This window comes from Argentina anserina, chromosome 6 (assembly GCF_933775445.1).
Source record: "Argentina anserina chromosome 6, drPotAnse1.1, whole genome shotgun sequence".
Lineage (NCBI taxonomy): Eukaryota > Viridiplantae > Streptophyta > Magnoliopsida > Rosales > Rosaceae > Argentina > Argentina anserina.
In genome coordinates this window covers 31,428,889-31,449,177 of record NC_065877.1, presented here as the reverse complement: position 1 = coordinate 31,449,177, position 20,289 = coordinate 31,428,889, and the positions used below count along the sequence as shown (strand labels likewise).

The window sequence follows — 20,289 nt, the reverse complement described above, 5'->3', positions numbered from 1 at the left end:
AAAATTCATTTTGTACAACTCTCGCAAAATTTGAGGAGAAAGCAGGCTATTATATATTGAAAAAAAGTCCATGGAATAGGTAAAGAAAATTGGAATTACACTAAACAAGAGTTGAATATGTGGCAGGTTCCGCATCTGGTTCAATAGATTGTGCCTTGTTCTCTTCAATCTCAGTTGTGGATTTCTGGTTCTCACTTTCGTCGTTGTACCTATCTTCGCTGTGCAGAAAGATTCCGATAAACCATATCACAGCTGCCGGAATGAAAATAGATGTTAGAATAAGAGCAGTTGACCTCCAATTCTTGATGTGATCCTGGAGTACACCAACGAGAGGCGAGGAAGGCACATCTCCAAAGATGTGTATTGCAACAGTAGAAATGGCCATAGATAGTGGCCTTAAACTAGGCTTAACACAATGCAGACAAACAAAATTTACAGGACCCTGAATTGCAAAGACTAGTAATTGTCCAACTGCGAAAAGAGCTAGGAAACCATACGTGCTCTTCAAGCAAAAGGCACCAAAGCATAAGATTGCCCCAATAAACGTTGTGGTTGCAAGAAGCTTAAAAGCATTGTTGATAGTGTTGGTCATATAATCCAGAGCAAAGCCTCCTGCCACTGTCCCAAGTACTCCGCACACAATCGTAACACCTCCAAACATCATATCTGCATTTTTCATATGATATATATTGTAACCAGCCTTAGGCCCCCAATATGAGTAAGAACCAATCACAAAGGTGTAAGCTACATAACCAAGAACATTGACAATGTACACCTTGTCGAACAAAAGCTCCTTCATATCTTTCAAAAACCTCGAAAGATGCTTCTTTATTCTCGTTGCAACAACTCTTGTCTCGGAAGCACCTGAATCTTGAACTTGAGAGACATCAACTTCTGAGTCCTCCTTATGCTTAAAGCCTCTCATCTGCAAAGGCTTGACAACAAACCCGAGAATCACAAAGGGAAGCATCAGAATTGCCTCCCCCCAAAACGCAGCCCGCCAACTTAGTCTAGTTCCCACCAATCCACCATAAACATAACCAAGTGCATATCCAGATGGTATGCACATGTAGAATATCGAAAGCCATGCAGTTTTCTGAGGAGGTGGAGCATTGTCATCGATGAACGGCGCGGCGAGGCTAATGAATGAAGCCTCACCTACACCAACAAGCATGCGGCAGATGATGATGGACCAGAAGTTGAATGAGAAACCACAGCCAGTTACGGCCAAAGTCCAGACAGACAATCCAACTCCGATGAGCCGAAACGGATTCACACTCTTTGCTAGTGATGCAAATATTGGAGAAGATACGAGAAGTCCAACCATGAACGCTGATGATAACCACCCATCTTTAAAGTTGCTCAACTTGAAATCGCCTTGTATGCCTGAAGCAGGTGTGCATTTACCATTGTTGCAAGTTTCGAGGTTTCCATTGACGCCGTTGCTTGCTATGGCTCCTCGGTCGACATAGTTTATCAAGTTGATCACACAGAATATGACGAGTAGTCTCTTGGGGGTGAACCAAGAAGGGTGCTTCGATGGTTGGGGTTGATTGGCCATGGGTATATGAAGCCAATATTGTGATGCTTCAATGAAGAAACAACCAAAACCTCTCTGTTCTGTGTGTGCTTATGATGAGTTATGTGGTTTCGGATCTTTCCCTTATATGAGCATCGGGAAAAACCGAACAAGACTAGGAGTTTGGTTTCTTCCATGGATAGGACTTTGAAGGTTTTTGAGGTTGATAAGGATAACTGGATAAGCGTCTGTATCCTTTCCAGCTACTATTATCAAGTGGCATAAGATGAAGTATTCGACGGCAAAGCTCCCTAAACATTAAGTAAAAGGAGATGCAACTTTTGCGACGATATACTCGTCGGCTAAATCTTCTACTCTCCTAGGAGAGCGAAATGGTCGCAAGGCAAAGCGCCTAGGCGGATGTTAGGCGGATTGTGTCTCTTTAAGTGAGGTTGAAGTTGAGCGCAAATATATGTCGTATGTACTTCCAAGCACTGTGGGATTCAACTCGATCATTTTCTCCACACAAACAAAAGACCAATAATTTTCTGCGACCATGATTTTCCACCCAAATCATGCTCTACATAAATAAAACACTAGTAAATTGCTCTTTCCTGGTTCGACCAGGTCTTGGCTTCAGTTGAGTGGCACTAGTGCCACCACTCTCTCAAATATGCATATCTCACACATAAGCGAATGTTTGTTACTTTCTATTTTCAAAGTCAAAACTCAGTTCTGTCTGATCTTCAACCTCAGAGTTTTAGGCATATGAAGCCTAAAATATCCTAAGGATTAATATGAATAATAGTTTTGACTAACCTTACCATAATTTTATGCATGTGAGCATGTCATACATTAACACATCATTCAATTTCCCTAAACAAAGTTCTGATCTTTTTTCTCCTTATAAAAGAGAAAAGGAACCTGCCAAGCAACTATGGAGACATAGTTCGTTGGCATATGGGTTCAAAAGTTGGAAGGACTGTAGCTTTTTGAACTTGTTTGATCGAATTAGCAAAGTGGCGACGCAAGGTGAACTGGGAGCTGTTTGGTGTTGTTTGGAAAAATCGGAATGCTCAAGGTTAAATTAGAATGGGGATGTAGAAACTAGAAAGGCACCGAGGAAGATAAAAGAGTTGGGTCATAATTAGGCAGCAGTTATACAGTCGCAGTAAACGCCTGTATATATAAGTAGTTTTCCCTGCCGTCCTCTCTCTCCCTCTCCCTCTTGCTCAGCTGCTGGCAATCTTTGAAATCACGTACGTACTCTTTTGTTGCTCTGCATCTGCCTTGCTCTTGATCATTTGCTAATTCATCTCACGATTGTTGTCACTTATTTGGTATTTATCTTTTGACAATGCTTAGACTATACACGTTTACACATCATTTTACTTCAATATCCTGTATGTTTGATTTAGATAAGTCATAAGTGTGACTACGTACCCATGATTATTATCACCATTCATCATCTGTGTTTGTTTGTTTATCTGTCGACTGTTAGAAACTTTTGCCTTCTTAACCGTTCATTATATTCTAAAGACATGTTGAGTACATGGATGATTAATGCATGATGATCTGCTGTAATTGATAGAGAACCTTTGCTATAAGAGTTTTCTGAGCATATACGTAAGTATATGTTACTCTATGAAGTCTGACTCAATATTCATAGACAGAACAAATGGAATAATGGATCATGGATTGTGCTTTCACTTAAGTGTGACGACTGACGAGTAGTGTTATCAGAATGACCATAAATCTTTGTGTAGTTGAATGTTCGTAAATTTAATTCTATATCATTCCAATGAGGCTGACAATTATGGTTCTCTACTTTACAGGCTTAATTCAACCTCGAGTTGGTGCCTGGTAGATCACTTTGAGTAAACGATGGTAGCTGTTGATGAAAATGCAGGTGGGGAAGCAAGTTTCCCCCCACCCCCCCCCCCTCCTGCCATACCATCCAACAATAGAAAAGTATATTACACACTTAATCAATCTATACATACTAATGCCCTATATATAATCAAGTAATCATTCACTTTAACGATAATTCATCCTTTAATTTCCTCTGTGATTTATGCCAACACTCCCTCTCAAGTTGGTACATACATATCAACCATGCCTAACTTGCTAAGTGAATCATAAAAGACCTTTTTAGACACTCATTTTGTGAGCATATCGGCAAGTTGCTCTTCTGTTGGAACAAAAGGAAAACTGATGATTTTTGCGTCTAGTTTCTCCTTTATAAAGTGACGATCAACTTCCACATGTTTTGTACGATCGTGTTGAACATGACTCTGGGAAATATCAATTGCTGCCTTGTTGTCACAGTACAACTGCATAGCACACTCTGACTTAATACCAAAATCTTGTAGCAAATTTCTAAGCCATAATAATTTGCATACCTCTATATTCTGCACACGTGCACCGTCGGTGAACCTGCACTCTCAAATCTGGTCCAGGTCGGGTCTGGTTGAAGCTGGTCTGGGTCGGGTCGAAGCTGGTCCGGGTCGGATCTGATATGAGCCGGGTCGGGTCGGATTTGTTTTGGGCCGGTCCGAAATCGGATCCGGGCGGGCGGGCGGGTCGGGAGATTACCCGAACTATTGTGGAATCGCAGCGTCGTTTCCAACGACGTCGGGTGGTGGTGACTCTGGGGAGCGTGCCAGAGCTCCGGTGTATCTCTCGGCTGTTCTTGAGTACCTCGCTGCTGAGGTCTTGGAGCTTGCTGGAAATGCAGCTAGGGACAACAAGAAGAATCGAATCGTGCGGAGGAACGACGAGGAGCTGAGCAAGATTTTGGGGTCTGTGACTATTGCCAATGGAGGAGTGTGGTGCGGCGGAAGGTGTGAGGATTTCGGTGGAGAAGTCGTCGAAGGTGCGGGACTTGGAGGTGCAGCGGGGGGAGTCGAGGCAGGTGCGAGACTTGGAATTGCAGCTTGGGAGTCGAGGCGGCGGTGGAAGATCACGGGCGGGATACCACGGAAGAGCACAGGCGGGCGGCGTGGGAGGACCGCTGGACATGAGGAGAGCAGAAGAGGTAGTTTCTTGCAGACCCCAACAATGGGCTCAATGAGGTTTATACTTCACAAGTTTCTCCAAATGAATGAGTTCGTACTTGGAAAGCAATATGAATTGGCCGCACAGCAAAATATGATACCAGAGGAAAGCAAAATAGAAACTCTGGACCGCTGGACCGCAGCCTCGATGACGATGGTTGCTGTGAGGCTTGTGCGTCCTGGTGAGTTGGCCAAGCACGTTGTTTCGGAGGGTCCAAGGCTGTGACCAAGTTCACTAGCTGCTGGAAGCAGCGTAGAGGGCCGGGAGGAGGATGCTGCGGGTTATGCCAGCCGAGCTCGCACCAAACTCAAAAAAAAAAAACCCAAAAAAAACAGAGCCCAAGTACAAAAGTATATTACACACTTAATCAATCTATACATACTAATGCCCTATATATAATCAAGTAATCATTCACTTTAACAATAATTCATCCCTTAATTCCCTCTCCCTCCGTGATTCACGCCAATACCAACTCGAAGCCAGAACTAGTGGCTCGTCCCAAGTATTTTATTATGACTAGGCCACACCACAGGAGACTGGAACTACTGGACGGCGCATACCTTTGCGTGCAAACCATTTTAAAGTTTTAGTGAAAAATCCAGATGCTGTATTTTACCAGTATTTTGTATATAAAGCCATATGAATTTTATGTGATTTGAGTTTATTGTATTACTCTGGATTATATCAATGTGATAATGTAATTGTGAGCGTGATTTGTGGGATTTGTAGAAATGATTTATTGGGTTATATATAGCAGATTATGTGTTATAAATTTTATTTTCTTTATCACTTTTTAGATGTGAGATTTCTCATCTCCAACAGTAATACTATTTAATTTGCAGGTAGTCATATAAAGATAATAAGCCAGTTCTTCCAGGCACAGGAATTGGGCAAAAACTGATTGATAAGCTTTATCAAACATACTTTGTGGAACGTTATGGCAGAAACTTTGCATATGATGGGGAGAAAGCTCTGTACACAGTTGGTCATCTCCCACTGCATAAGCTCAATTACACAGTTCTGCTGGAGGAATCACTTCCTCGGCTGTATGGCTTCACTGTACCTTATCCCACTCTTTGACATTAAAATTCGTTTTTGTCAAAAATCGCCTGCACTGTCTGATCTGTATTTTTTGTCTTGTTTTAATTATTTTTCTTGATGTTATAGTGAAACTGGGTGTTCTAATATCTCTGAAAAACGAATGAAACAATCTATTCGGACAAAGACTTTCAATGTAAAGATAAGTTATGCTGAAAAAATACCTCTGAAGCCAATTGCTCTTGCCCTTAGAGGAGCTGATGCAGATGAGGGCCGAGATGCGTTGAGGGTGCTAGACATGGACACATGGTCTTAAGGTAGCAAGCAGCTAACATGTATTAATCTTTCTCATGTGTTAATTTACTTCATTGCTTTCCTGTTACTGTAGTGCGATTTCCTTGGAACTTTTTTTCACAATCACGCCAAACATGCACAGGCGATGTCTTCTAGTAAGACAGTCATTCTTTCAGGATGACTCCAGACGCTTCACTCCTGTTAAAGAAAATCAAGACAATCAAGGAACTTTAAGTACTGTTCAGGGATTCCATTCAAGTTTCCGTCCCACTCATTTCTTGTCATTTCTTTGATTTCTGTAGTTGCCTACACTTGTCACTTGTTTTTATGGATTCTTGCAGATATCTCTACTACAGTGATCTTAACACCTAGACCAGTGATTGAATTTCTGAAAGCTAACCTGGGTCAGGGTGTAAACAACGTCCACAACATTGACTGGTCAAAGGTTAAAAAAATATATTAATGGTTGTCAAGGTTCAGATGTAGCCATCAACTATGGTTTCTGAATAATCATCTCATTTTAACATTCAGGCTAAAAGAATTCTTAAGAATATGAGGATAAAGACAACACATAGCAACATGGAATTCAAAATTACAGGCTTGAGCCAGAAGCGCTGCAGTGAGCAATAGTATGTGGTTATCTCCCAAAGTAAATTCCTTGCCTGTTGGCTTAAAGTGTTCGTCCTACCTGAGAATTTTGTTGTCTTCTACTATTCTTTGCCTGTTGGCTTAAGTGTTCATCCTACCTGAGAATTTTGTTGTCTTCTACTATTCTTTTCTTTAGTTTTCCTTTGAAATTGAAAAGTCATGCTGGCACTACTAAGGAGCAGACGGTGGACATCATTGTATACGAGTATTTTACCCAACATCGTCGCATAAAACTCATTGATTCAGCAAACCTGCCATGTCTTGATGTTGGCAAACCAAATAGGCCCAACTATGTTCCACTTGAGGTCTGTAGCCTGTTCTGTAGTTCGTATAACTAATGTTCTCTATCTCTTATGTTCTTAACTTGTTGTTCCCCCCATTAAACCCATTTCCCTTCTCTTATTGTTTTAGCTCTGCCGCCTTGTTTCACTCCAACGATATAAAAAAGCACCGACTCCAAATCAAAGAGCATCTATAGTTGGAAATTCAAGGCAGTCGCCTGAGGATAGAATAGGTAGTTTGACTAATGTAAGTTTTGCATGTCCCCAGAATGCCTCTTTTTTTTTTTACTTGTGCATGTTGCAATATTCTTTTAATCATTGACGTCACAGGAAGTAAAGAATTGTGGCTACAATGATGATCATGTGCTTGCTGCATGCGGAATAGACATTAAGAATGAATTGACAAAGATTGAAGGTCGTGTGCTTGAGGCTCCGAAGGTTAGAAATGTCTACTTGTCCTTGATACTGAATCTAATCATCTTCTAAGGCATTTGCTTTTGATGAACAGTTGAAGGTAGGAAACAATTGTGATTGCATGCCTTCAGATGGGAGATGGAACCACAATGGCAAGGTATTGTATCTTTTTTTTTTCTTGTAATTATTTGAAAGCTTTCAATTTTTCATTTTCAAAGAAAATGCAAGCAAAAAAGAAAATCAGTAGCATACATCATGACATCAGTAACACAATCTCCCAAAAATCCCAAGTTTTATGTTCTTCACAACTTGATTCTTCCCATATTTGTGGAGATTCTCTCTCTCTCTCCACACACATACACTTTTTTTTTCATCAAATGTTTTTTTTAATTAATTGATTTATTTATCAAAGGAGGGGGTAAAAAACCTGATCTCCTATGTCTGATAAATTCTAACAAAAAAATAAACAAAAGCTCAATCCGACATGTGTACACACACATCCAAAACCATAGATATAAAAACCCTAGCAAATAGCAAACCCTCAGCCAAAAAACCTTTAATCAAATAACGGGATGAAGCTGGTAGCATTGGCAGACAATTGTAAGATACCAAGAATAGAGAAAATAGACATCTCGTGATGTTTCTTGTAAGGATGAAAAGAATATAAAGCAGATTCTCTGAACAATTCCAAAAGATGACGTTGGGCTTCTAACATATTAAAAATCTTACATTCGAAACGCATTAGATTCCTAGTGATCCAAATAAACTAAATTAGATTACAGGATACTAGAAACTAAAGTTGATGTTTAGGTTTTGGGAACGCTGAAACACCAACACCATTAAACATTTCATCAAGGGTACCCCAAGGCGAGAATGAATGAGAAAATAGAAGGCAAACTCATTTCCATAAAGCCACAATTTCAGAACAATACAAAAGAAGATGTGTACTCGATTATGCATGAATTCCACAAAGGAGGCAACGAGATTGAAGTGAAAAACCTCGCCGTTGTAAAGCATCATCAGTTAGTAAACGCCCATGAAGAGCTTTCCAAACAACAAGAGTTTTGCGGGGTTGAATTGCTTTACTCAAGATCACTTTACCCCGATCTTTATGCTCACCTTGATTATGAATTACATACATTCAGTATTTCAGTTTATCTTCGACTCTTGAGACAAATGCTGAGTTTGATTCTTTTCCTTTTTGACCACGAATTTTAACGTTAGTTTAGCCATAATTCAGCATACTGATGCTCCTACCTCCCTCGTACCAGACCCTTTCTGAAGTCTAAACCCATTGACAAATGGGTTGTTGTCAACTTCTCTTCGGAAAATTGTGACGCTAATAGCATATCAGAGCAGCTTCGTGACACTGGGAGGAAGAAGGGCATTGTAGGCTACGCTGACAGTGATTTTTTGTTTGTTTCTAAACTTGGTACTGTCTCAAATTGATGTTAACTGTGCAGCATTTTTACGTGCCTAAAATATTGCTTGAGGAACCCAAGTTTAAAGATCCCTGTTAAAAGAGTTGAAAAGATGTTTGACCGGATTCTAGCTCTTCCTGAAAAACCACAATTCATTCTCTGTATTTCACGAGAAAGAAAAACTTCTGATATTTATGGTATGGCTTTATGCTCATCTACATTGTACAGAACCCTGGAAAAAACGATGCCATGTTGACTGGGGTATCGTCACACAGTGCATTTCTCCTCCAAAAAGTAATACTAGGGAGAGACGGCACCTACAAAGAAATGATGAAAGTGCGCTTTCTGAACAGTACCTCACTAATGTACTGAAAACCAATTGCAAGGCAAGTAACTAAAGCTGGAATTCTGTCTCTACTTTTTTATTTGCGGACACAATTAATTTCTTCTGTTTGTTATTATTCAGCTTGGCGGAATAAATTCATTGTTGGCAGCAGAATACTCCGGGCTTGTTCCTTTGATAAACGATACTCCTACAATGATTTTGGGGATGGATGTATCTCATGGGCCTCCAGTCGATCAGATATTCCTTCTGTCGCTGCAGTAATACATTGTTTAGTTTCTTTTGATACATCTTCCACTTCATTTATTTTTTCTCCTATAATTTTTTGGAGCTATCAGGTTGTTGGTTCTCTGGAATTGCCACAAATTTCACGGTATAGAGCAGCGGTAAGGACACAAAAAGTTCATAGTGTAATACTTCAAAAATTCATATCTAATTTCCAATGAGTTTCCTGATATTATTTAATTAGTCATTGTCTAATTTTATTTCACGAGGATGAAAAACAAAATGGTTCGAAAGATTAATTATTCGGGAACGTTCAATTTAACGAGTCTAAGAGTTGACTTTTGACTAATTGGGTTTCCTAAAAAACTTCTTACATGAAAGTCGTAGAGCTCGTCGATACGAATTCGTGGACACGCGGCACGTCTAAATCGGAGTTCATATGAAGAAGTTACGAATAAAAAGATATTTGGACATTTTTGGAAAATAGTATAAATATGGGAATTAAAGAGAAAAAAGGGGGAGAAAAATCAGAAATTCGGATGCGTACTGTTCACCCCAGAAAAAAATCCAGAAATTCTCTCACCGAGCGGCCGACTTTGGGCCGTTCGGCCACCATAGAGCGGCACACCGGTCACGTTTGAAAGGTTGTTGTGTCCCCTGTCGATTGGTGGCAGCGCCACCCACTATCTCGCTGCCGTTTGAGAGCGGTGAAGCCCGGAAGTTCCCCCGAAAATGCATATTTCGCCGAACTTCAACTTGTCAGATATCCATCCTCCAGCAACCAATCGGTAAGATTTTTGTCCCATTTTGAAGGTGTCATTCCATACTACAAACTAGGGCTGAGACCGGTATGGGACGGTTCGGGATTCAGCTCATACCGATAGCATACCGATTTTATATTTCGGTATCGGTTTGTTACCGCTATTTTCAACCTCGATACCGAACTAAACCGATACCGTTCGGTTTCGGTACCGTTCTGTACTTTTTCGGTACTAAACTGGCAGATTCCAGTGTGCACCTTGCTGACCTACTTATACATGATTAACTACACTAACTATGATCCATCATAAACAAAATTCACATAAAAGATACATGTAATCTTCATCTGTACATCACCATCACAAATTCAAACAACATTTAGTTTAAAAATAACATCACAAGTTCAGCAATTCACAAAGCTAATTCCAATCACTAATGTAGGAATTATATCCTCTACTACTAGTGCTAGTAATGGTGCTTTCGACTAAGCTTTCAACCTCTTTCACAACCTTCTTTTGTGCAGGGACATCCTTTGGTGCATATTCATCATACAATGACAATAAAACTCCACGTAACTCCGTCGTTTTACGCTCCACCTCTTCTTGCCCCAACTCTACACAATTGAACAAGTGAGTTATGTGTTGTAGCCTAAATCGAGGATCAAGGATCAGCCCCATAAACACCAATGGATTCAAGTCTTTATAGCTCCTGTAATACTTGAGAACTTCTCTTGCATATTCTTGGCCATGTCCATCAAAACTTTCTCGGATGCCGAGTGTGTTTGCAATTAATCAAGCACAAAGAGCTTTTCAATCTCCTTTTCCATAGACAAAATATCATGAAATGTAGTGTGGATGGTTGGTTTGTTACTTGCACTAACTCTTAGGATAACTTCATAAAATACCCTAATAAATTGCACAAACACTTCAGCCTTATCCCAATATTCGTGACTAGGTGGCCCCACTTTCCTCCTCTTACCTATGGTTGAAATCATATTACCATCCTCATCAAACTCTTCATCAGGCTCCTTGAAATAGGCTACAAAATCAGCATTTTCCACTTCCATTCTTACAAAGGCTGCTTTGAACTTATAAGCAGATTCCAACATAAGAAATGTTGAATTCCACCTTGTGGGAACGTCCATAACGCACAAGCCTTTACAAGGGATCTCTTCCTTTGCTACAGCAGCCTTAAAACTGTCTAACCTTGATGCTGAAGAACGCACATACTTCATTGCATTTCTAATGGCCAACACTGCTTTATTCAGCATTTTCAATCCAATTCCAACAATCAAATTAGTGATATGTGATGTGCACCTTACATGCATGTACTTACCACCTAAAATGCTTCTGATTTTTCTCTTTTGTTCAGTTTGGACCTAACATACTCAATAGCACACTTATTTGTTGCTGCATCGACAGTGATGGTCAAAACCTTGCTAATCCCCCATTGTAGCAAACAAGACTCAATTAAAAGACCAATTAAATTCCCACTATGAGAAGATATAGGGCATAAATTGATTACTCTCTTATGCATTTCCCACTTGTCATCAACAAAGTGGGCTGTTAACACCATATAGTTAACATTTTGAACACTTGTCCAAGTGTCCGTAGTTAGGCATACCCTATGGTGACTGATATTATGCTTCAACTTCCTCTTCGTCTTATCATACAAAGCCAAAAACTTAGTCACTAAAGTTCTTCTACAAGGGACTGTCCACTGAGGTATTTTAACAAAACAAAAATGCCTAAACCCTTGCTTTTCAACGAAGCTAAAAGGAAGCTCATCAACTACTACCATTTCAACACAAGCCTGCATTACTTCATCTTCATTAAATGCCACCATTTTCATCGTATTACCCTTGCTTTTATCTCCATCAATCACTTTATGATTTTTGTGCACACTTCTCCTACCCGGATAAAACTTACAGGTTTTGTTGATATGCCTATGCATCCCAGAATTTCCATTTGATGTTGAATCACATGCATAATCTCCTAGTTTACCCTTAGGACAGTAAATACACTTAGCCCTCCATTTTTCTATGACAATATCTTCTCCCCCCCTTCACCTTAACAATCTTAGTAACTTTATACTCTTTAAAATGCTTCCAAATTGGGCTACGTTTTCTAGCAGCCCGAGTAATAAGTTCATCATATTCTACTACATTAGTTTCAGGGACTGAGGGAGATGTACCTTGGGAAGAACCCAACAACAGACTACTAATTGTAGCCTTTGGTGTTGTATCTTCGACTCGATCATCTTCGACTCTCTTCTTATCCTTTTTTATCTGAAAAACAAATAGAAAGCAAGGAACAAAGGTCATAAATTAATTACAGCAGTGTATAGAGTTTAATCTCAATTATGCAAGAAGAATAGATAATATGTCATGCTCTTCAATGCAGAGAGTAACACAATTTTCTGCCTTGAGCAGTAGTATCAATTAAACAACAAAACATAATAACATATAGCTTCGGGAAATATATAGCTCCAATAGACACACAGTTGATATAGCTCCAATAGTTTACCAAAATCAAACAACAAAACATATATAGCTCTAACTGATACACTCAATGTGACTCACTACTCAACAATACACAATTAATACAATTCCAAAGCATAAGAAATCAAAAGTTTGGTTGAAGTAGGAGACAAAATCCACTATAAGCTCTTCCAACAAGCCACATATCAAATAAACAGAGTATCAGACCTAAAGGCTAAATCTAACCCCTAACATTGACCTAAATCAAATAAACACAGTATGAAACGCAGTATGAAACACTTACTTTCAGTTTCCCATTGAAGAACTTGGGTGGAAAGACTCTGAGAGACGAATTGGTGAAGGGATAAGTGATGGAGGGAGCTACCACTTGTAGGATGCGTCGATTGATGGAGGCGAATCAGTGATAGAAGCGAATTGGTGATGGAGGGAGAAGAGTCAGAACTCAATTGGAGGCGAGAGGAATGTCTTTGTAAACCCTAAAACCTGAAAAAAAACATATGGGCAAAAATATGTTTTAGACTTCCGGTTCGGGTCGGTACCATTCGGTATCGGATCATATGAAACTGACCCATCGTGATTATAGCCTTTCGGTATCGGTATCGGTTCGATATCAGGTATGTGTACCGATTCATCCCGTCCCGTTGGTATTCGGTACGGGACGAACGATTTTGGTACCATTTTTTCGGTACCAACTCCCAGCCCTACTATAAACCCTCTAAAAGATTTAACCCAAATCGTTGTGTGCTAGGAAAATTGAAGAAAAGAAATTATAGGTTTTAAATTGGGGCTTTTCGGTTTTAGTTAAATTGAAGTGTTTAGGCTCAGAATTAGATTTTGTGGTAAACTAAGAAGTTGTTCGGAATATCATTTAGATTGTGGTGGTGAAATTTGGTGGTCATTGATGGCGGTCAGTAAACAGTGGCGCCACATAAACAGTACTATGAACAATGTTCATGAACAGTTACGGTGAACAATGTTTAGTAAAACAGTAAATGTAAACAGTATTTAATAAAACAGTAAACCATGAACAGTGTTTTATGAACAACATTTAGCTGTACTAAAATCGTCACCTGATATTTTACGTATCGTTTTCTAAGCATTTTATCATTCTATTAGGTGACCGACGAAACGAGTGAGGAAATCGTTTTCGGTGTCGTGGAAGTTGCATGTGGGAATTAAGGTGAGTAAACCTCACAATAATCATCATGATCGAAGTAGTATTATAATTATTGAATTTAGTTTGAGTTGTCACCATAGTCGTTGCATCACTAGTTTATAAAAATTATTTTAAAAATATGTTTTGGTTTAATTACGTGAACTTGATCGTCTACGGTTCATGGGTAAGTGAAACGCTATTTTAATAAATGATTTTAAAAAGGTTTTAGTGATTATGGACTATGGTGAATGTGAGTAAATCTCACTATGACGAGTCTACCCTTGGCGGTGAACTATGACATGTATATAATATAGTGGGTTGTGTGTGTGTATAAATGGTAAATACGATACATATATATGAGTTGTTATATTATATATTGTTACGTTCTTATTTTCAAATGAATTATATTGTTGCTACTATATTTATTTTATTTGAGCAAGAGTCGCTTTGTTGCAGTACAATAACATGGATGAATTATTATTGTACGTGGTTTTAACATTCAGTCTTGTTAAAACGTTTTCTGTCTTCGGACGTGTTTTTTGTTTTCAGACGTGTTGGCATATCAGAACCTAGCCTTGGCCGGGTGACAGTTATGATTCAATTAGAACTCTAGTATGTTTTCCGGTGTACTGCATGAGGGGTAACAGATGAGTTGCCCAGTGTCTTGCGGCATACTGCATGAGGGGTAACAGATGAGTACATGGGTCTCATGAGTACCCGTATTATAAATGTAATTTGGGTAAACAGATGAGTTGCCCAATGTCTCATGAGCACTTATATTTTCAGATATTTTTAGACATCCAGATGAGTCGTCCTGTGACTTATGAGTGCATTTATAATTAAATATTTTCGGTATTTTTTCTCTTGTATACTATGTGTGTTATACTGCTGGTTTACTCATACGAGCTGCAAAGGTTATCGGGTTTGCATTTACAATCCCGGTGCACTTATTCTATGGTGTAGGGGATAGTTCTGCAGGTGTGGATTAGCAGAATTAGTGGGATTTCTCTGAAGATTGTCGAAGATTTTTTTCTGCTATTTGTGGTGAGGATTGAGTGAATTTTACATTTCCATTGGTTGTGTATTATTCAAGTCGACTGAGTCATGTTGTATACTCAGTTTCGATACACTGTTATGATAAGATGATTTCAATATATTTGAGATTGTTTAGAGTTTTCATGGCTTCAAATTCAAATTTTTATCATTCGAAATTCGGGATTGTGACACATAGAGCAGAGATGATTGATTCTCTACACAAGCCACTGAATGGAGAAGATGATGGGATAATGGGGTATATAAATGGCATTAGCTAGTATATGGAGTAGTAGATCACATAACTATTCAAACTACTTTCATTTCCCAAAGAATCCCTTCATATTTCCTTTCCAACTACTTTCACACTTTTAATCACATGGTTTATATATATACAAGCCCGATCAAGAACGGATGTCCGCAACTCTCTAAAAGTGCGGACGTCGGCGGTTCTAGCGACTGGCAATGCGCAACGATGGCGCGGATGGTACCAGCCATGCTCCCCCTCCTAGTGCTTTTTTATGTGCCGGCTGGAGCTCAATCGCCGGCCCACGGCGGCTGAAATCGGCAAATTTCCAAAAAACTTGAAATTTACAAGAATTTACAGATTTCGACCACTGTGGGCCGGCGTTGGAGCACTAGCTGAAACATACGAGAGCGCAGGAGGGGGGAGCACGGCCGATACCATCCATGTCGTCGTTGCACGTCGCCGGAATCGCCTCTGCACTTGCGAACGTCCTCTCTCGATCCTCTTTGTATATATATAGTTCGTCTCTGCCACGGACGTCCGCACCGTGCGGATTCGGTGATTCCGGCAACACGCAATGATGGCGTGGATGTTGCCGTTCGTGCTCCTCTCCTCCCAGCGCTCCTATCTATGCATGTCGGAGCTGCAGCGTCGGCCCACAACGGCTAAAATCTCTAAATTTCAAGTCTCTAGACACCATGCGGAAATTTTAAGTTTCAGGAGCGCGAGAAGGAGGAGCATGGCCGACACCATCTGCACCGTCATTGTGCGTTGCCGGTCGCCGAATCCGCACGGTGCAGACCATGTGGACGTCCGCATCTAAGAATTTATGTATATATTTTTTCCATTTGAAAACGCCATTGCTTTGTAGGGAATTGTTTTAAGATTTTTATGTTAGTTTTGATGGCCGCAAACCAAGATGGATTATCATCTTCAGGTGTATATATAGCCTTAATTTCTAGTATCTCATCTGTTTTCTTTTATCCCTTGAATTTTTTATAGTGTAGTTTTGCTGTAACCTAGCTATTCAGGCTCGAAAGAGGCTGTAACATGTCCACAAATTCTTTTACCTTACCTTATAAATCCTCTTCTCCCAGCTTGCCCGGACCTGAGGGTAGGCCCAACATGCCATCACCTCAGGCACCAAAGCCTAAAGAGGCACCATAAAATTTTTTTTGTACATTAAAGAAGACAAAACTCAAATAGGGAAATAGAATACCAAATACACGGCAGATCTTTAGAACATTCTTCGTCGAACAAGGAAAATCCCATGGTTATTGAGATATTCTAGGTTTTAGAATCACAAGAATCGAAGAGTCGAATCAATAATTCATCATGTCTTGTAATTTTAAAAGTTTTCGGTCTCTTTTGCTCTCTCTCCCTCAGCCGCACTCCCTCTCACTCTATCGCCTAAGTCATCTCTTCAAATTGAGTAGCTCCAGTTATCCAGGTCGATGTCGATTTCCAGAAAGGTTTGTAACAATTGCTTGACTGATTGTGCATTTATGATTTACGAATGAAATTGATGATTTATATTGTAATGGAATTATGGATAATTGGGTTTTGTTTGATTGTTTGTTGATTTCCTCTATTCTAAGAACCATAGAAGTAAGTTCATTCATGTTAATCATAAATTCTTCATTCCAGTAGTAATTTTATAAATAATACTAAATATATATTATATGTTATTATTGTATGACACAGATTTCACTAGCTATATGCTTTTTTGATAGTCTGGTGTTCATTTTTTATTTTATTAAAATAGTAGAGGGGCACCATTTTCATATCCCCACTTAGGCCCTTTAAATCTCAGGTCCGGCCATGTCTCCAAATTTTCCATGCTGCTCAGTTTCTTTCTCAATTTTAATATGGACTTTTCACTTGATTAATATGGACTTGGAATCGGGGATAGGGATAGGGATGGAGTCAGTGAATCACAGTTTAAGCACGTTTTGAACAAAGAGCTGGATCAAATTATAAAGGTATATTTCCATGTTTTCTGATGAGCTTGCTGCAGAAACAAGTTCGTGGACCGTCTGTGTGTTGTACTGAAACTCATATATAGGACATACTATTACTAGCTTCCAAAATTTTGCTCTTTTTAGTCTCAATATTGATATATTCATTTTGATTTTACAGGCTTACAAACACCTGGAGAGGCTGGAGGGTACTGATGAGGTTCCAAAATTTACTGTGATTGTGGCTCAAAAGAACCATAACACAAAGTTACTCCCAGCTGCTGCTCCCCAGGATTATGATAAAAAACGAGGTCCCCAAATAATGCTCAACGTCAACGACGTCCTCCGAATAATGTTCTACCAGGTATTCCACCTTTTGATTTGCTGCTATTTGATAACACCAATTGTCTTATTACTTTTTTTTTTGCAGGAACAGTTGTGGACACGAATATTGTGCATCCAATTAATTATGATTTCTACATATGTGCTCACAAAGGCTCCATTGTAAGTATTGTTTGGTATATGCCAGATATTGATTCTACAACTTCTGTTTCCATTTCTGCAAACCTAATGTCTTTTTTCTGTTAGTTTGCTTCCTATACAACAGGGAACTTCTAGGCCAACACACTATCATGTCTTGCTCGATGAGATTGGCTTTTCTGCCAATGAACTGCAAAACCTGATCCATTTCCTTTTACACATCTTTTTTTTTTTTGTTTCAATTGATCACTCCATTATGAAAAACCATTCATTTCTGTTGCCCCTTTACATGTTTGAAACCATATTGCAGGTACCAAAGGAGTACAACTCCAGTCTCAATTGGTAAAACCAGACTTGTTGCTTTAATTACCTTTTTTCTTGGAAGCGAAAAATCTAGTAGTTGATTCCTGACCGTTGGAACTTTTATCATATGATGCAGTTGCGCCTATATGTTATGCGCACCTTGCTGCACCACAAGTAATGCAGTTTATGAAGTTTGAAGATTTCTCAGAAACTTCATCATCAGGAAGGGACGGTGTCACTGCATCAGAGAGTATCCCGGTACCTGAACTCCCTAGGCTTTGATATGATAAAGGTGGAATGCAACTTCATTTTGCTTGCCATAGAACTTAAATTGTAGCTTCACTTAACGATTTGGACTACTCCATCCCAAGAACTAAAAAAAGAAGAAGCTTGAACTGGAGAAAAGATTATGATCAATAGACTCGAATTGGGGTGAAAATTAACTGATCAAATGATCAACTGACTCCAAGGGTCAAAAGCTACTGAAACAGTGAAACTAAAGCGAAACAAAGCAATGTGCTAGGTGAAGTGGGAAATCGGCGACAGATTATGTGCTCATAGTGTCGACGATTGTAGATTTATGGGAAAGTTGCTTGTAGCAGCTAAGGGAATAAAGGGGGAACATCATTCTAAGCAGATGAATACTACTTAGCTGATCAGAGATGCACTTAAAAGAAGACAGAAGAATATGCAAGTCCTAAAGTGAAGGTACCATATCTTCTATTAGGTTAATTTGCCTTCAGCGTTCTTCCTAAATTTGACTCTTTTCTTAGTTTTCTTGTACAAGAGTCTAAATCATAGTGATGGATGTCTACCTAAAACCCCTAAATTAATAAACAGCTTCGTTGCCTGTAGTTTTCAACCATTTTGGCTAAGCTGCTTTAACTATCTTGACCAACTGCCGACCTTCCTCCTCCTTTCCTACTTGTATATGCCTCTCAGTCTCTGTCATCTTTTGGTTCTTCTTCTTTTTCCTCAAACACAGACTATAACCCCTTTTTGTTAGTTCACCATCCAATTTCCAAAGACACCTTCCTAGCACCATTAGTCTATATGCTCATAAACTCATGCTTTTGAGATTGCAACTCATCAAGAAATCTAGCAAGTTCTATGTGAAATTAAACACGCAAATGACGCTTAATGCAACTTGTTTTACTTTTCTGCTTTGTGTTAAACTGATATGGTTATGTACATTACGTCTTACTATGCTACATTCATCACAAATTCTTGATTTGTGACAATTGACGTGGAATTAAGAGTGATCCACCCAGTCAGGTTAAAATAAATCAATATATAGAAACCAAGACATAGGTTTGACCTCCACCCACGGTAAATCTCAGATAGGGACGTCCACTGCCGCAGTTACTATACGGTAATTACCATCTCCCCCTCACAGCCAATCAGATGCTTCCACAAAGTCGTGTCATGGACGCATGACACGTGGTGGAGGAGGCATCAAAACTTTGGTGCTCCCGCTTGTTGTTGTGGACCACCGGGTCGAGTCCAATCTCGCCGGGTCCCACACCTGGTTAGTATGCAGCAAGATAGAGAGGGGGTTTCTTGGGCCTAAATTAACCCCTCTTTGGACGATCGTACCCCTCCCTTGGGTCCTCCCAATTTATTTTTCCCAATTCCAGTCAAATCACCCCGATAGCGACTTTGCTTCTTTCCTATATCGCATTTTGACGACTTTGCCCCTTCAACATCTGGTTCATAATACATTAGGTACCTAACAATAATCACTCAACATATGCGGCATTAAGAAAACGAAATCACTACTCGTGTTGTGTTAATACGAAAAACGATCATGCAAAATGGCTCCTACAGGTCTTAAATTAGTGTTAGTTAAGCTAGTAGTTTGAGGTTAGGTTAATTACCAAAACGAAGGTTAGGTTAGTTGCCCGAAATACATAAGAGAAGAGAAGGGGGATTCTTGTTTTGGTTTTGAATGTGACATAGGAATGTAGAGGGAATGTTTAGGTTTAGGTTGCAGCACCTCGGAACTAATAAATGGTGAGGGTAGACTGGTCTTTCGGATCAAATAGGCCCCCTATGGGTTCTCTTTTTTTAATATCAAATCAGAGGGATCCATGGGTCCCACAGAGGTCAGTGGTCCAAATGTCACCAAAACCTCCCACGTTTTCACACTGCTTTAGAAATCACCTTTGACGGCGACGATTTTCCACACTCCCCCTAAAAGACGTTATTACCCTTAGCGTCACTCTTACGGCGAGCTTCGTCATCCCACCCTCGGATAGTATCGTCCTTTCCCGAATCTCCAACGCCACGCGTCCTCCCACACCACACCCTCAAAAGGACAATAACACCCTCACCGACTATACATGCCGCGGCCCCTTCCGCATTACCGCACATCGTAATAACTCCAAAAGAACAAACGCAAAGCCTCTACTCTCACCATGTGGCGGGCATATCCGTCATTTCAACTATTCCTGGGAGCCAATTTAATTATTCGTACACGAGCGAAAAAAAAAACCTTTTAATTAGTTTCTTCGATCCTCTGGGCATTTTTATAAATTCCCTGTAAGAAAGGAAAAAAGAACAATGAAAATATGAAATTGTGGGAGCATTACACAAATGGTCATTATGGTCACAA

At 39.7% G+C, this 20,289-nt stretch overlaps 1 protein-coding gene and 1 pseudogene across 1 annotated transcript; one reads left to right on the top strand and one right to left on the bottom strand.

The window, feature by feature from the left end:
• Positions 1-58: 58 nt before the first annotated feature.
• On the bottom strand, positions 59-1,654 carry LOC126798448 (probable sphingolipid transporter spinster homolog 2). Its single transcript, XM_050525422.1, has one exon. It carries the CDS (start codon positions 1,559-1,561, stop codon positions 101-103), a length of 1,461 nt encoding a protein of 486 aa, XP_050381379.1. The 5' UTR covers positions 1,562-1,654; the 3' UTR covers positions 59-100.
• Positions 1,655-3,403: 1,749 nt separating this feature from the next.
• Positions 3,404-18,442, top strand: LOC126799242 (protein argonaute 16-like; annotated as a pseudogene).
• The last annotated feature ends 1,847 nt before the right edge of the window (positions 18,443-20,289 follow it).